We start from the raw sequence: 18,481 nt of genomic DNA on the forward strand, positions 1-18,481 counted from the left end.
GTGCCACAGGGGTCGGTTCTCTCACCCCTTCTGTTCAACATTTATGTGAAGCCGCTGGGTGAGATCATCCGTGGTTTTGGGGTGAAGTATCATCAGTATGCTGATGATACTCAGCTATACATCTCCACCCCGGACCACCCCAATGATGCCCTTAAAGTGATGTCCCAGTGCCTGGAGGCTGTACGGATCTGGATGGGGAGGAACAGACTCAGGCTCAACCCATCCAAGACCGAGTGGCTGTGGTTTCCGACGTCCCGATATAGTCAATTGGTGCCATCACTGACTATTGGGGATGAGTCATTGCCCCCCACGGAGAGGGTTCGCAACTTAGGCGTCCTCTTGGACTCACGGCTGTCTTTAGAAGAACACTTGACGGCTGTGGCCGGGAGGTCTTTTTATCAGGTTCGCCTGATTCGCCAGTTGCGTCCCTTTCTGGATCGGGACTCGTTAAAAACGGTCACTCATGCCCTCGTCACTTCACGCCTGGACTACTGTAATGCTCTCTACATGGGGCTCCCCTTGAAGAGCACCCGGAGGCTCCAGCTGGTCCAGAATGCGGCCGCGTGGGTAGTTATGGGAGCATCATGGCGCTCCCATGTGGCTCCCCTCCTGCGCGAGCTGCACTGGCTCCCTGTGGTCTTCCGGGTGCGCTTCAAGGTCTTAGTTACCACCTTTAGAGCGCTCCATGGCTTAGGACCGGGGTACTTACGAGACCGCCTTCTGCCACCAATAGCCTCTCACCGCCCAGTACGTTCCCATAGAGAGGGGCTTCTCAGGGTGCCGTCAGCCAAACAATGTCGACTGGCGGCCCCCAGGGGGAGAGCATTTTCTGTGAGGGCACCCACCATCTCGAACGAGCTCCCCCCAGAGATACAGAAGATTCCGGATCTGCGCACTTTCCGCCGTGCCCTCAAAACATTCCTGTTTCAGCAGGCCGGCCTGGCCTAACTTTCCCTTTATATTGCTTTTTGATTTTATTTTAAACTGGGATGTCTTGAATTATCTAGGACCAGAATGTTTAGTATATTTTAATTGTTTTTTTTATTATTAACGTTTGTATTACATGTATTTTTATCGTTTGCTGTTCACCGCCCTGAGTCCCTTAGGAATAGGGCGGTATATAAATTTAATAAATAATAATAATAATAATGATGATGATAATAATAATAATAATAATAATTACATACAAAAAATGATATTTTCTTACTGTTGTAGATGACTTCAGTCGTTATGGTTTTGTCTACACTCTAAGACATAAAGATGAAGCATTCCAAAAATTTAAAGAATTTCATAAGCGTGTAGAGACACAACATCACATACATATCAAACAAATCATGACAGACAGAGGGTCTGAATTCATGTCAAAAGAATTCTCTCATTGGCTTAAATCAAAGGGAATGGTGCACTTCAGCTCTAGTCCTTTCTCAGCTTTTCAAAATGGAGTAGTAGAACGACGGAACTCGACATTACAAACCATGATTAGATGTACATTAGAAGATGCAGAATTAGGTAAGCATTTCTGGTCAGAAGCCCTGGTATATTCCAATTATGCACTCAACCGACTTTGGTCTAGCGTCATAAACAAAATGCCATACGAATTGATGTATAACAAAAAACCTCAGATAGCTCATCTGCATGTGTTTGGAGTTACAGCAGATGTACATATACCAAAACAATTACGACGTAAGGGAGACAAGGTATCCAGAAGGCTTAGATTCATGGGTTATGAAATGGGCACAAAAGGATATAGGTTTATTGACAGTAACAACAAATTCATAGTTTCTAGGACTGCTGTATTTCATGAACAAACAAATTGGTCCAAATTACATCTCAATGAAATACTTCCAATAACAAGGCCCAACGTTAATCAACAAAATAAAACTAAGAAAAAGGAACAGACATACAATACACAGGAAAACAATACTAAATTATGGATAGGAAATCGTCCCAAAGTCAAAATAGATTCTCTAACACAAAAGGAGGCGAGATACTTACATGATAATAATGATAGACCAGAGAGGACAATTAGATGTAACAGAAATCAAGTACCTGAACGTTTCAAAGACTATATAATGCACATACACAATGAACCAACAACTCCAAACACTTATGAAGATGTATTAAAACTCCCTTTAGAAGAAAGAAACAAATGGGAACTAGCCATGACTAAAGAAATGGACAGCTTACGGGAACTTAACGTATTCACTCCAGCCCCAGTTCCAAAGGATAAAACAATCATAGGCACTAGGTGGATATTTAAGATTAAAAATTTGGAAGAGGGTAACACACTATATAAAGCACGATTAGTAGCACAGGGTTTTGCCCAAAGATATCCTGAGGATTATACCGACACATACTCTCCTACAGTGAGAACGGAGAGTGTTAAGACAGCTTTAGTGATAGCTTCAGCACTCAATCTTGAAGTTTTTCAGTATGATATACAAACTGCATATCTATATGCCAAACTTGATAAAGAAATTTATGTAAGAGCTCCACACAGCAAAGACACAAATAAAAATGACACATGGTTGTTGAACAAAAGTCTATATGGATTAAAACAATCCGGCAAACATTGGTACAAATGTCTGGTTAATGTACTTAAAGCCATGAACTTTAATGCCACAACAGCCCTGGGGGAAAAGACAGCCAGCCTCACCCCGAAGGGGACCCTCAGTGACTCTGAGGAAGATGGGGGTCCCCTGTGGCCCCTCCAGAACCCCCAGCTGAGGAGAGCCTCTTCATTGCAGCCTTTTTTTCTTTTTTTTCTTCCTCAGAGTAAACGGGGGGTCCCCTCCAGGGTGAGTCCAGTTGCCTTTTCCTCCCGGGCAACCCCAGATCCCACTTGGAAGACCCAGCCCTGCATGGCTTCTCCCCCACAGGAGCCTCTCCTGGAAAGACACGGAGCCCAAGAGAGGTTGGAGAAACCCCGGGGGCTGTGTCCCCCCCAACATTCAACCCTGGGACCCATAAACCATGTTAGTCTCTTCCCAGGAATGCCCCAGATCCCTTCATCTTTCCTGGCCATCCTAGGCCTTCTCTGTGGATCTGGGCTTTGCTTTCCCCTGGGTGCCCCATGCATGGAAAGAGGTGGCTGAGCAACATGGGATATGGTCTCCCCCCTTCCCAGGACTCAACATGGAACCTGGAGGGGGATTTTGCAGATCTGCTTACCTTCTCCACCACAAGGCTCTCCAGCTTCCTTCTCCCAAGAGGGGCTCCCCACTCAGCCGGGCAGAGTCCTGTCTGGCATCTCTGCAAGAGCCCCCTTCCCTGGCTTCTGCATGAGAAAGGGTGGCAGGGGAACATGGGACATGGGCTTCTGTATTCCCAGGTCTCTGAAGATGGAAGTTGGATTTTGCAGATCAGCTTTTTCATCTGCAACACGAGGATCCTGAGCTCCCCTCCCCACATGGGGTGAGAGGCAGCCTTGATTTCTCCATCTATTTTCACTTGGCTTTTTTCTAACTCCCCCCCCCCTCTGATTTTTTTTAACTCTGCAAAGTTCGAAAAACTAGTTTTTCACTAAAGTTTATTTTGTTCTAAGAGACTGGCTGCACTATTGCATCAGCCCTTTTGTGTCTTGCCCTTGAGCATTAGCTTTCAAAATAAAGTAAATTTTGGTTCCAACTCAGCTGGCAGCTATTTCAGATCTGTGACATGCTCTGGCATTAACTGGCCTCTGGGATTTTCTCTTTAATCACTATGCAAACGAATATCAGATTTCTTTCTTTCTTCAGCCACAGGTGTCGTGTATTCCCTCTGGAGCCAATTTGAAGCATGGAGACTCCAAACCTCTCAATTCTAGATGACCGATTTAATTCCATCTCTGCCCCTGTTATTATGAATTACATGAGGATTATTTCCCTTTCATTTCCCTCCAGAGAATTTCCCAACAATCTCCAAGTCCAACAACTAGTTGAATTATCCAGGGATCCCTCCTGAGAGGGAGAATTATGATAAAAGTTTCAGCTCTGCTCTTTGGCCGAATTCTTCAGGGGAGACTTTGGGCAGAGAAATATGGAGTTTTGGGACAGGCAGAGTCTGTGCTCTTGAATGTACGTCTCTCTCCTTTCCAGCTGAAGCTGAGTGTTTCTCTGTGTTGAGAAAAAGCAACTGGATGTTCCACCTTGTGAGAGTCCTTTGATTCTTCTAATTCTTCTTTAGAAACAGGAAAAAGATTCATTGATTCACGCCATGAATTATGAACCTCCGGCTTCTGCCTCTGATGCTGCTTTTGTCCCATCCAGTCTCTGGGAAGCTGAGAATGAAATGCCTGCTGAGTTTGGAGCACCAGGATGGAAAACCATGGAGCTACTACAGACCAGGAGACCATCTAATCAGTATAGTCACCAGTGGAATGGAAAGATTGCATACAAAGTTGCTTTTCAACGTGGCTCCTTCTCTTCAGTTTGTTTTCCATGATCCGTAAGCCATTCAGTGTGATGGAGTTGCAGTCCCTCCATTCTAACACTCTCCTTTTCTGATTTTTATTTATCATTTATTCCTATATGAATTTATTTATTTATTGGTTCAATTTATATGCCACCCTTCTCCGGAGACTCAGGGCAGCTTACAATGCGTTAAGCAATAGCCTTCATACTTTTGTATATACCTGCTTAGTATGGCTTTCGGCCCCCCCTAAGCGGTGTTCTTTTTTATACAAGGTCAGCTTATAGCCCCCACAAACCTGGTCCTCATTTTACCTACCTCGAAAGGATGGAAGGCGGAGTCAATCTTGAGCCTGGTGAATATTGGGGAATATGTCTAATTTCCTGAATGATTTTGATTTCCATGGCTTCTCTCTTTGGTCTGATTTTGTGAAAGAGACTCAAAAAGGGGTCTAAAAAAAAGCTGAAAGGCCTGCAGATTATTTTCCTCCTTCAGTTCTATCCTTAATTTATCACTTGAATAATGAATTTTATTTAAAGTAGTGGTGGAATCAGTTGTAGTTGCTGTACCTCAGCCCATTTCCATATTTGTGTAACTGATCTTTGCTTTTGGATCAATGTTGGCTTAGGGCTCAGTAGGCTTGTGGAGGATTATATATATTATATATAACAAAACTATTTGTTGTGGCTGTTGATTATAACAACTTTTTTTTTCAATAGGACTTCTTACGATTTTTATTATTGCTTACTATTCATTTTCAACATTCAACTGGTCAACAAGAATTCCCATCTCTTGCACAATCTCACATTTGGCTACAACATCCACGACAACTATGTGAGCCCTTTCTGCACTTCAGATGCCTTGCTGGACATGCTCTCCACTGGAGAAGCCAATGTCCCCAACTATGGCTGTGGAAGGAAGGACAACCTCCTGGCTCTTCTTGATGGAGCTGACAGGGAGATCTCCATCCAGATGTCAACATTAGGAGGCACCTACAAAGTCCCACAGGTTTGTGTGTTTTTCTCGGCCTGGTAAAGTGAGGGGTGGGTGGTGGTGGTGGGTGAGCAATAGATCCAATCATGTCTTCTCCATGGAATTCAAGAGCTGCTTTTCTCAATATTAGCAAAAATGTGAATATTTTACCCCATTATGTTCATGTTGAGATTAATCATAAAAGGCCTGAAATGCAAGCAATACATTCCCTGGAGAAGATATTCTAACAACTATTTAACTGATCAAAAATATCCCTGGTTGTTGGGGCCTCTATTGGCATCTTCATTTTCACGCATAAATGATGCCTGTCCTATCCACTCAAATTGAAGTTGGCAATATTAGCATTTTACCTAGTACTCAGTACTCTTCAACATCTTCATGAATGATTTGGAGGAGGGGAGAAATGGGGAAATCATCAAATTTGAAGACAACACTAAAGTGGCAGGAATAGCCAACACCCCAGAAGATAGGCTGAAGATCCAGATGGATCTAGGTAGGCTTGAACCCTGGGCCTATCTAACAAATTGTAATTCATTGTAGAGAAAAGTAAGGTTTTATACTTAGGCTAGAAAAACCAAATGTCCACTTACAGATGAGGTGAAACCTGGCTCAATAACTGTAACTGTGAAAGGGATCTTGGAGTCCTAGTGGACAATCACTTAAATATGAGCCAGCAGCAGCTATAAAAGTCAATTCAATCCTAGGCTGCATTAACAGAGGGATAAAATCAAGATCACATGAAGTATTGGTACCGCTTTATAATGCCTTAGCAAGACCACACTTGGAATAGTACATCCAGTTTTAATCTCCATATTATAAAAAAGATGTAGAGTCTCTGGAAAGAGTGTAGAAAAGAGGAACTAAGATGATTAAGGGTCTGGAGACTAAAACATATGAGGAACAGTTGCAGTAATTCAGGATGTCTAGTCTAGTGAAAAGGAGGAGGGGTGACATCATAGCAATGTACCAATATGTGAGGAGCTGCCATAAAGAAGAGGAGCTCCATCTATTTTCCAAAGTACTAGAAGGCAAGACAAGAAACAATGGATGGAAACTAATCAAGGAGAGAAACAACCTAGAACTAAGGAGAAATTTCCTCATGGTGAGGAATGGAACGTCTCCCCTTCAGAAATTGTGGGTGGTCCATCACTGGAGGCTTTTAAGAAGAGACTGGACAGCCACTTGTCTGGAATAGTATAGATAGATACAGATTAACAGAGTTGGAAGGGACCTTGTAGGTCATGTAGTCCAAGCAGACCCTACACCATTTCTGACAGATGACGGTCCAGTCTCTGCTTGAAAGCTTCCAGTGATGAAGCTCCCGCAACTTCTGAAGGCAAGTTTATCTCTTTATTTCCAGGTTGAATCTCTCCTTGTTCAGTTTCCATCCATTATTCCTTGTCCGGCCTTTGTCCGGCCTTTGGGTGCTTTGGAAAACAGCTAGAACCCCTCCTCTCTGTGGCAGCCCCTCAAATATTGGAAGACTGTTATCATGTCTCCCCTGGTCCTTCTCTTCACTGGACCAGCCATGCCCAGTTCCTGCAACCGTTCATTGTATGTTTTAGCCTCCAGTCCCCTAATCCTCTTGGTTGCTCTTTTCTGCACTTTTTCTAGAATCTCAACATCTTTTTTATATTGTGGTGACCAAAACTGGATGCAGGATTCTAGGTGTGGTTTTATTAAGGCTTTATAGGGTGGTATTAGTACCTCTCTTGATCTTGATCGTATCCCTCTGTTAATGCAATTTAGGAGTGCATTGACTTTTTTGGCTGCCGCTGCACACTCTTCACTCATATTTAATTGGTTGTCCACTAAGACTCCAGGATCCCTCTCACAGTTACTGCTATTATGCCTGGTTTACTGCTTGAACAGGGGGTGGAGTAGAAGACCTCCAAGGTCCCTTCCAACCCTTTTATTTTGTTATAAATTCTGTTATAGGTACACATGTTTAGCCTGCTAAATTCCTATTGGAATACACTGATTTATACAGATAATGTGATATTATCATACTTACACATTGGATTGTTTTGTCTTAATAATTATCTGATAATTTATAAATCAAGTTCAAAATTTATGGTCTTTGGGAAATGACATCATAGCCATAGACGGTCAGCCATTAGAGCAAGTAACACCTTTCCTTACCTGGGGTTGTTTTCTCTGAGCCTGAATCTTGGCTCCCTCATCATCCAAGGAGCTCAGTTAGAGAAAGGGCAGGAGTGAAAGTGGTGCTTAAATGAAAACCTCATAGCTCTCCAGCTTCCTCAGCCCCAATGATTAAAGTATCTGAGGCCCAGTTTTCCCCCATGTTCTTACATCAATCTGATGTTTGGGGCTCCAGAGAGAAACCACCAGCAGAACCAACCCAATCTCAGCCTCTGAGGAGGATCTTGGGGTGGACAAAAGGACTCCAGCTGCTGCCCTCAGAGCAGATTTGGGAATTTACACAATTTCTGCTTTGCCTAAATTCAGAAAATATGGGTATTATTGGCATAAAATGTAATCTATGGAAACTGACAGACTCTGAAAATTGTGGCTGTTGGAACAGACAAAACTTCAATTAAAGACCAAACTTGGATTATGCAACCGACAAATCTTATTAGGCTTTGAGGTCTGCCTGTTTCTTGTATAACTGGAGAAAGAAGTTAAAAAATTTCCTCCAGGAAGAATCTGGGATAGAGAAGCAAAAAAAGATGCATCAATCCTGGGAAATTATAATACCGTATTTTCCGGCGTATAAGACGACTTTTTAACCCAGGAAAATCATCTCAAAAGTCGGGGGTCGTCTTATACGCCGGGTACCCGAATCTGAGTTGCTGGCGCTGACTGATGACACTTTGGGAGCGCCGGCAACATTGAGGGGAAGCTGTACTCTGAATTAGTTCCAACCTACAAGAGGTGCCAGGCAGTGCGCGGCCCACGAGAAAGGAACGCGTCCCCACTCTACCCCGGAATTCGGGTCACCTTCCTTCCTTTCCCAGCAGTCCACGGTGAAAGCGGCGGCGCGGTCGACCTGGGCCAGCGCCTTGCACACCTGGCTCTGAGTCTCCATTATGAGAAGCTCCATGCGACTTCGCATGTCTCCGCCCCAGTCGCGCAGCTCTCGCAATCCGCTCACTGGAGGAGCCATGAAGTGCTCGCACCGCCTTGCCAGATCTTCCTCGTCCTCCTTTCCCCATGGCTTTTCCCGTTGTAATTGCTGCTGCTGCTGCTGCCGCCGAGGCTGCTCCTTCATCTCCGCCCACCGCACCAGACCCAGCCCGGCCAGCACCGCCGTGGCTCCCGCAGTCCAAGAAGATCGGCACCTGGGCTCGCAGGCGAAGGGTGGGAGTGCGCAGCGATCGACGCTGATCGCAGCCACCCACCATCGCCCCAACGGGAAGAACCGCCCGGCAGCGATTCCAAGGAGCCCGAAGCGAACATCCTGGAGCAGCACGGGCTGGCCCAGAGGCTTAAACCCCGGGAGCCCAGGTGCCGAACCCCGCACAGCAGAAAAGACATGACAGCCGGTGCCCAGTTCGTTCTGCAGCCGTCCGGATCAGCGTCCGGGCTCGCAGGCAAAGGGTGGGAGTGCGCAGCGCATTTTCCTGGCTTGGCGCCGATCCGGACGGCTGCAGAACGAACTGGGCACCGGCTGTCATGTCTTTTCTGCTGTGCGGGGTTCGGCACCTATGCTCCCGGGGTTTAAGCCTCCGGGCCAGCCCGTGCTGCTCCAGGATGTTAGCTTCAGGCTCCTTGGAATCGCTGCCGGGTGGTTCTTCCCGTTGGGGCGATGGTGGGTGGCTGCGAGCCTGGAAGAGGTGGTGAAATGCAGAGCAATACCTCGTGGGGAAGGAGTCCGCCGTGGCTCCCGCAGTCCAAGCGACGCCGATCGCTGCCACCCACCATCGCCCCAACGGGAAGAACCGCCCGGCAGCGATTCCAAGGAGCCCGAAGTGAACATCCTGGAGCAGCACGGGCTGGCCCAGAGGCTTAAACCCCGGGAGCCCAGGTGCCGAACCCCGCACAGCAGAAAAGACATGACAGCCGGTGCCCAGTTCGTTCTGCAGCCGTCCGGATCAGCGTCCGGGCTCGCAGGCAAAGGGTGGGAGTGCGCAGCGCATTTTCCTGGCTTGCTTACCTTAGCTCAGTGGTTGGGGGGGTCAAACAACCCTTTCACAGGGGTTTTGATGGTGGTGCAATACAGAAAAACGAGCGCGCAGCCTTCGCCATCCGGAATGAATGGTGCTGTTGTGGCGGTGGGGGAGGGGGCGGCAGAAGCGGGAAGAAGCGGCGTTTGTGATGGCTGGAAGCTGTGGGAGTGAAGCACAACTTTCATTTGTACGGCAGCAGCATTCCGCCTTGGTATATTTGTGTCAGGAGTGGCGCAAGGCAGCCTTTGTTTCCTGCTGCCTGGGACTCAGAGTGGTAAATGGCGTCTGATCCGGAGAGCTGCTGGATTTTGCTCTCTAATCCGGATGCCAAATCGGCCCCCTGCAAACTCTCGTCTCTCAAGGAGCGCTCCCTGAAGCGGGGCTGGAAACTTTGGTTGGACTGCTTGAGAGAGGAGAGCTTGCAGGGGGGCGATCTGATGTCTGCAATGGAGAGCGGCATCCGGCTTTTTCTCTCCGCTGTAAGAGCGCTGTAAGAGTGGCAGCCCTCATCTCCTAATGCTTGGGACTGCAAAATCCAGCTGCTCCCTGGACCAATCACCATTTACCGCTCCGAGTCCCAAACATTAGGAGATGAGGGCTGCCGTTCTTACAGCGCTCTTACAGCGGAGAGAAAAAGCCGGATGCCGCTCTCCATTGCAGACAACAGATCGCCCCCCTGCAAGCTCTCCTCTCAAGCAGTCCAACGAAAGTTTCCAGCCCCGCTTCAGGGAGCGCTCCTCGAGAGACGAGAGTTTGCAGGGGGCCGATTTGGCATCCGGATTAGAGAGCAAAATCCAGCAGCTCTCCGGATCAGACGCTATTTACCGCTCTGAGTCCCAAGCAGCAGGAAACAAAGGCTGCCTTGCGCCGCAAATATAGCAAGGCAGAATCCTGATGCTGCACTTTCAGCAGACAGATGAGGGCTGCCTTGGCCATCGGCTGGCGCAAATATACCAAGGCGAATGCTCATGCCGCACAAGTTCAAGTAGTGCTTCGCTCCCACACTTCTTCCGGCCCTCAGTCTCTCAGGGAGATGCTTGACTTCCTCTCAGCCCCAAGACACTGGCTGGCCCATGAGATGAGAGAGAGAGAGAATGAGAGAGAAAGAGAGAATCAGAATAAGACAGAGAGAGAAAGAGACAAAGAATGAAAGAGAGAGAAAGACAGAATGAAAGAGAATGAGAGAAAGAGACAGAGAGAATCAGAGAGAGAGAGTGAGAGAGAGAGAATGAGAGACAGAGAAAGAGACAGAATCAAAGAGAACCAAAGAATCAGAGAGAGAATGAGAGAGAGGGAGAGAAAATGAAAGAGAATCAGAGTGAGAGAATCAGAATGAGAGGGAGAGAGTGGGGAGAGAGAGAAAGAGGGGGAGAGAGAAAGAGAATGAGAGAGAAAGTGGGAGAGAGAGAAAGAGAAAGAGCGGGAGGGAGAAAGAGAAAGGGGGGGAGAGAAAGGGGGACAGAGAGAAAGAGAGAATGAGAGAGAGTGGGGGGAGAGAAAGAGAGTGGGAGAAAGAGAGAGAGAAAGGGGGGAGAAAGAGAATGAGAGAGAAAGAGTGGGAGAGAGAGAGAAAGAATGAGAAAGAGGGGAGAGAAAGGGAAAGAGTGGGGGAAAGAAAGAATGAGAAAGAGAGGGGGAGAGAGAAAGAGAATGAGAGAGGGGGAGAGAGAAAGAGAGAATGAGAAAGAGTGGGAGAGAAAGAAAGAGAGGGAGAGAGAGAGAAAGCGAAAATGAGAGAGAGAGACAGAGAGGATGGAGAGTGCCTGAAGGACCCCATCCCGTACTGGGAGTCCAGGTGCTTCAGCAAGCGGGGCACTGGATTCGTATTAGTGGTCTGCGAAATTTAAAATTATGAAGTTGGTGGTCCCTGAGGTCCAAAAGGTTGGGGACCCCTGGCCTAAGACCATCGGAAAACACATATTTTTGATGGTTTTAGGAATAACTTTATCGTTGGGGGTCACCACAACATGAGGAACTGTATTAAAGGGTCGCGGCATTAGGAAGGTTGAGAACCACTGCCTTAGCTGCTTGCCTTGCTTCGCTTGCCTGAATCCATTCCATCAGCAAGCAACTCCCTGCCTACAACCAAGCAGGCAGGGAGTTGTGGACTTCAACTCCCAGAATTCTTCAGCCAGCAAAACAAAGCTGGCTGAGGAATTGTGGGAGTTGAAGTCTACAAGTCTTAAAGTTGCCAAGGTTGGAGACCCCTGTTCTATTGGGTACGTAAGTTTTTTTCCCCTTTGGGATCTTTAAAAAAAAATAGTTAATTGGGTTTTTTTTAAGTTCTTTTTTAGACCTAGCCATTTAAAGTTTAGGAAGTTTTAAATTTAGCTTTCATATAAAAATAAAATAAAATAAAATAAAATAATATTTGTGCAGCTTTCTGAGATTTAGTGTGTTTCTGTAGTGTTTCACTCTAACTACACAAACACACAAAATCTCACAAAGCTGTATGTGGAATTTTGTGTGTGTAAAGTGTGAAAGTTGGGTTTTTGGGCTTTTTGTGGCTGTGTGAAGTTCCTGCTTGTTGCAGGGGCCATTTTGGGTCTAGCACAGCTACTTTTACATTGTGGATGAGCCAGTTGTGTTGTGTTGTGTTGTGTTGTGTGTGTGTAAAGCGTGAAAGTTGTTTTTTTGGGCTTTTTGGGGCTGTGTGAGGTTCCTGCTTGTTTCAGGGGCCATTTTGGGTCTAGCACAGCTGCTTTTACATTGTGGGTGAGCCAGTTGATGTTTTTTTAATTTTTATTTGGTGTGCGTTGGAAGAGGGATAGTCTTATACGGCGAGTATAGCCCAAACCCTATATTTTAACAGGAAAAGTAGGGGGTCGTCTTATACGCCCAGTCGTCTTATACGCCGGAAAATACGGTAGATCCTTTATTGGAATAGAATACTCCAGTTGGCATTTGCACGTGTTAATCTAATTGTGATAAACTGTAGGGGTGATAAAGTAATATGGTTTACATTTTTATTGTTTTTTAATTTGCTTATTATTTTCCATTATTATGATACAATTTTGTTAATATTCTGTCTTTAATATTTTAAACAATGTCTGATTAACAAACTATTCTAATACATTCAGGAGAACCAGGTTGGATTTATTAAAATCTAACATTTTGGACTTGATCTGACCCCAAATATAACACAGCTTTCTTCATTACTTTTTCAGATCAGCCATACAATTGTTTCAGAGGCTCTGAGTGATAAAAGGAAATTCCCCTTTTTCTACCATATTCTCCCCAAAGAAGGATTTCTGTACCCAGCAATTGTCCACCTGCTCCTCCATTTCAGATGGACCCTGATTGGCCTCTTTGCTTCGGACACAGAGAAGGGAGAGAATTTCATGAGGATTTTTCCTCCTGTGCTTGTCAGGAGTGGAATTTGTGTGGTTGTATCACAACGATTGTCAACAACTAGATATACAGCATCCCTCAGGGAGGCCCTCTCTAAATGGAGACAAGTCAACGTCTTTATTCATTTCATAGAAAATGTTTCCATTTGGGAGAGAATTCTTCCTTTCCATTTAATATTTATGCGTCTGCCAGGACCCATTGAAGGGAAAGTCTGGATCCTCACAAATTTTCTACAGTATCCAATAGACAAGCGCAGACTTCTCAAATACATCCATAGTATTTTGAACTTTAGTTATCTGGGAAAAGAAAGGCCAATGGATGATGACTTTGAACCCCATTTCTTTGTGGAAGAAAAGTTTCCAGATCTTTATTTTCTCTGTTCTCTTTCAAAGACCTTTTTTTCTGTCAAAGGCCGCAGAAGATGCACCCAGAAAGCCCCACTGGAGACCCAGGAGAAAAGGAACAGGATCTGGATCCCAAATCACTATCACTATTACAGTATGATAAAGACTCTGGCCCAGGCCTTGAATGCCGCTTATTCCTCCAGATCGAGGAAGAGAAGGAAGGAGGGAGAAAAGACTTCGGGGTCTCCAAGGCTGCAGCCATGGCAGGTATGGGATCCTGATATGGATCCATTAATCTTAGATCCTTTGGAGGAGGAATCCAGAGGAGAAGGAGGGGAACCAACTCAACAGACCTGTCCAATTCAATTGCTGAAGGAATAATGGTTCCAAAGAGTACATACCATGGCATTTTTATATTACACACTGCTCATTTGAAAATGCTGTATTCCTTCTTAGCTGAATTCCTGTATTTGTGGGTTTGTGATGAGCATGGTGGAATTTCCCCTTTGTTCCGTCCCCACTGCAGGTGGGTCTGTGTGCAGCTCAACAGGCAGCTAAACCCCCCTCTTCTCCTCCAGTGAAAGGGAGCCTGGGGTGGATCTGGGTGTTTCATTGGGAGAAAAGGGCACGGAGAAACTGAGGAAATGCAAAGAGTGAGACTCAAATATAAATAGGAGATAGGCAGCCTTAACTAACAGCCAACAAAGAAGCAGCTGGAACCTCTCCAGCGATGCTCCGTGTGAGGGACGGAGGCCTCCGGATGACCATGTGTCTCGGTCAAACCGGCTGCTTCCGTCTCCTCCAAAGGCTGAGAGAAAAGGGAGTCTGGCTTCAGACCATACAGTTAGGCTTATCTGCCCCTGGCCACTAGGTGGGGCTAGAGCAACAACAGCACAATAGATACCTGTTGTGGCATGACAGCCTTTATAAATTTGGAGGAGACCCTGAGACCATCTAGCCCAACCCCTCCTCTCTGCAGGAATCCCAGTTAAAGCTTCTCTGACTGATGGCTGCTCCGTCTTTGCATTCAGATGATCCATGAAGAGGAGACTGAACTTCTCTGCTTTACTGGCTCAGCTCTAAAACAGCAAATTCTCCTCCAAGCGTGGTGCCTGCAAGGGGAGCTGGTCCTTGAGTCGGGGTCTCCCCAAACCAGAACTTTCACTTCCTGAGATTCTTATGGCTGCATTTGCCTTCTTTCCATGAACTTCTCCCTGCTGACTCAGATTCGGTTTCCAGTTAACTATGATTTTGAGATCATTTTCACAAACATACATATGAAGTTTGATATCCCTCATCTTTCTTCCAGTCCACCATTCATGTTCTTATATGAGACTCTGTTGTTAGTCAAGTCTTAGTTGCTGAAACTCAGATTTTTTCTATTGCTTTTTACTCATGTACCCTTCTCTGTGTCCTAATCATAAATATTGTTTCTGGAAACTTGATATTCCTCTTATTAAATTTTATTTTATTCAAAAAGGTAAAATACAAGTTTTGGAAAATAAAACTATTACAAAGACAAAACAAAATTAGAAGAAACATTTTTTTAAATTGTGCATTAAAAAGAGACAAAAACTTGCATATTGTCCCCCCAGTTGAATACAATTCAGCAATAATAGTTTCTCCCCATTGCAAAATAGGCCCACAGTTATAAACTATACATCTATTTGCAACTACTTGACCTGTCATCTATCTGCTGTATATAAAAAACGTAGTTAACAGGCAATCCAACAATAAAGTTACATATCAAAACTTCAAAATTATCTGTTATCTGCTATTCTATTTAACTCACAGAAAATTTACAGGAGCTTCTTATCTACCGCAGACCATCACAATCATTATCTCTGATCCATCCAGAATCTGTCCAGGGTTAAACATCATTGTTTGATTCTTAATAATAATGCATTTCCTTAAAATTTTAATTAGGATCTTTCCCAACAACTGCTTTCCATTCCCCAAAGTCACAGGACCTCCTGTAAATTGAAACACAAAGACTCTTAAGACTTGTTTTCCAGTTAAATATGACAAGTTCATTCCCCAATCTCCCTCAATCTTCTTGAAAGAATCCATTTCTTAAGTCATCCCTTCTGCCCACTTTGAGTCTTCAGGGTCCATGGCCTCTCCAGCCATCTCCAAGCAGCCTGCCTTCAAACCAGACTCCTCCTTCAGGGATGCCAGCAGCAAATTCAGTTCCAGTCCATCCATCCAATCCATCTGATTCAACAATTGTTGCTTGCTTCTGATTATCGTCTTTAAGTTGATTTGAAACCATTGTTATTTTATCAAACTTTTTAAATGAAGTTTCAAAAAAGGCTTGTAAGTTGAAAGACTTTATATTCTTTAAATCACATCAAATTAGCTTATTCTAAGATCGTATTAATTACCGTATTAATGACAACATAGAAAAATTGATGAGCAAATTGTTATTCATCACCTTCAAATTTCATAGGAAAGCTTAAAAAGGCTTAAAAACTATTTGAGTATCATTTTGAAGACAGTTTTTATCCACTTATTATCCAGCCCTCAGGTTTCTAATCACATCACAAAATTGTTTGTGAGTCCTTTACTGAAATCCAGTGATATCACCAGAGTTCCCATAATCTCTTTAGGAAGTGTAATGATGTGTGAGAATGACTTTTGGGATGAGGGGAAGAGAGGCTGCCTGGGGAAGCATCAGAGAAGAGGGGAGAATCCTGCAGCTGCATAATGGGAGAGAAAGAAACTCAGAAAGGATCCTGGCTAACTTTTCAGGCTGAGAAAAGAGTTGGTGGGAGATTTGTTCTTTCAGATCTGCAACATTTTGTTAATGTTGCATTACAATTAATTAGAATTAGCACATCTGGATGTGTTTTCCATCAGGCTGACCAGGGAGAAGATTAGCCTGACAACTTTCTTCTTGATCAACCCATGCTGTTTGGGAATCAACCTCTTGTTTTCAAAGAGCTTATGAATCATCTTTTTTTTCTCTCTGTTCATTTTATTTGTCATCTGCTCTAGAATGTTCCCTATAATTGACCAATTGTATCAATTATATTTTCTCTCTATTTTGTCAGTATATGATTGACAATTTTTTTTCAAACTTTTTCATTCACTTTTGAAGATAATGGCAGTATTTTTTTTAAAAAAATGATTTATATGTCGCCCTTCTCCGGAGACTCAGGGCGGCTTACAATGCGTTAAGCAATAGCCTTCATACTTTTGTATATTTATACAAAGTCAGCTTATTGCCCCCACAATCCGGGTCCTCATTTTACCTACCTTAGAAAGGATGGAAGACTGAGTCAACCTTGAGTATTTGTATCCTATTTAACCATATTTGGAGATGAGACAATTGTAGAAGAAAGATTCAATGTAAGAAATAAAGTTTTCTGTTTTTCAAATTCTTGGATGTTCCCATTCTAGTTTCATCCCTTTTTGGAGAAGAACGAATTTTGGAATATTTCTGACAGAAAACTGTACTTGGATCAAAATGGAGAGATAACAGCAGATCTGGGCATTGACAGCTTGTTGGTTCTCCCCAAGGAGTCTCCCCGAGAAGAGGCTCTGGCGTATTTTGAGAGACAGAGACTTGCTATCAACCAAGATGCTCTTTCACAGATAAAGTTGCTCAATAAAGTGAGAGAAATTTTGGTGTCTTTTCTCTGTTTTCCAAAGCCTGAGGTCCCATTTCAAGTGGCCAAAGCCTAGAGTCTCCAGGCTGGTTGCCTTCCATGCCAGGTGGTGTCATCTAATGGAACTTCTTCAACAGACGGGACCTAAGTGGAGTGGAAGTGTTTTAGGAAAATCTTTGAAGATCTTACTGGTCAGAGGTTTCTTTCTTCATCACAGTTTAATTTCATATTAAAAAAATCTAATAGAATAAAAGTTAAAATAAAAAAAATAAAAAGTTAGAATAAAAGACCTACCGTATTTTTCGGAGTATAAGATGCACCATTTCCCCCCCCCCAAAAAAAAGATGCTGAAAATTTGGGTGCGTCTTATACTCCAAATGTAGCTTTTTCAAAGCTTTTTTTTCAGCCCTAATGAGGCGCCAGCCGAATGAAGCGATCTCCCCCCGTGCTTTGCCTGCTTGTCTCATTGCTGCTTCCTCTCAGCTGTGCCTTAAAAAGCTGTTTTTCATCCCCAAGCAAGGAATAAAAAACCAGCAAGCTAATCTGATGAGCTGACCAGACTGAGGACGCTAGCCAGATGAATACCTGGTAGGCAGATTCCCGCCCCCCATTTTCCTCCCCAAAAAGGAAGCTGCGTCTTATACTCCTAAAAATACGGTAAGTGGAGTGGCTTTGCCATGTTTTATGGAAACCTTTCAAGATCTTACTGGTCAGAGGTTTCTTTCCTCATCACAGTTTAATTTCGTATTAAAAAATAAAATAAAAGTTTTCTAAATATTTTACAGTAAACTTTCTTCTCGGTTTTAATAAAATATATCATCATACATAAATCTATTTTCAATTCCATCCCTCCTGATTTTTATTAAATAGAAAAGTCCTTTATTGCAGTGTTAAATGCCAGAAGCGAAAGGGAGGAATTAATTGAAGAATCTGCCAGTTGTTTTACCTCCTGCTTCTGTTTAGAAGGAGTCAGAGGTTTCTTATTCACCTCAGTGAAGACCAGAGGCTACTTGTCTCCATCCATTTCTACCTCCATTTTCCATGGACGGAGAGTCCTAACATATTTTCTTTGGCATTCTTTGTTTTTCTGCTCAGTCCCTGCCTCAGTCCAAATGTGTGGAAAGTTGCCATCCTGGATTTGTCAAGAGGGCTCGAGAAGGAGAGCCAGTTTGCTGCTACGACTGCGTTCCTTGTCCGGAGGGAACCTTCTCCACTCAGGAAGGTGGGTCACACTGAGGAAAATGGGAGGCTTTGTGGAACTGGAACCAAATTCAAAAACAGATTGAAGCTCACCTGGTTTTTTTATTTTTAACCTGTACAATTTCTTATCTAAATGGAAGTAAACCAAAAAGACTTGGAAGGAGGGGCTGGGAAGAGATGGGAGGAGGGGGTGGCAGACTGGGTAGGTTTTACTAACGGCAGAGGAAATATCTCTTCTGCTTTTTAGTTTGGATATGTGCTGCTAAGTTTACCTTTCTTTTTTTTTTAATATTTTTTATTGTAATTTTTTCTTTGCCAAAAGATTAATATGTGGTCAAACAGACAGTGTCATTAATTATAGAAATTGGATTAACACTTCGTATAAACACCACACTATATACATATGTAAATACCTCTTCAACTTCCATATAAATATTATCTATTTTTATTTCTGTTCTCTAGC

General features: G+C 44.0%; 1 protein-coding gene across 1 annotated transcript; it reads left to right on the forward strand.

The window, feature by feature from the left end:
* Positions 1 to 4,869: 4,869 nt before the first annotated feature.
* LOC148112034 (vomeronasal type-2 receptor 26-like) lies at positions 4,870 to 14,381 on the forward strand. The gene is made up of 2 exons (XM_087879220.1): positions 4,870 to 5,397; positions 12,680 to 14,381. Exons 1-2 carry the CDS (start codon positions 5,260 to 5,262, stop codon positions 13,586 to 13,588), a joined length of 1,047 nt encoding a protein of 348 aa, XP_087735346.1. The 5' UTR covers positions 4,870 to 5,259; the 3' UTR covers positions 13,589 to 14,381.
* Positions 14,382 to 18,481: the final 4,100 nt, after the last annotated feature.

The sequence above is a fragment of the Pantherophis guttatus genome, chromosome 15 (genome assembly GCF_059756535.1).
Source record: "Pantherophis guttatus breed Tessera chromosome 15, ASM5975653v1, whole genome shotgun sequence".
Classification (NCBI taxonomy): domain Eukaryota; kingdom Metazoa; phylum Chordata; class Lepidosauria; order Squamata; family Colubridae; genus Pantherophis; species Pantherophis guttatus.

Bases quoted from the DNA above. Each gene is read 5' to 3' on its own strand.
- LOC148112034 (XM_087879220.1), top strand. From the start codon at position 5,260: ATGCTCTCCACTGGAGAAGCCAATGTCCCCAACTATGGCTGTGGAAGG. The intron at 5,398-12,679 runs GTTTGTGTGTTT...TTACTTTTTCAG, and splicing joins GCACCTACAAAGTCCCACAG to ATCAGCCATACAATTGTTTC.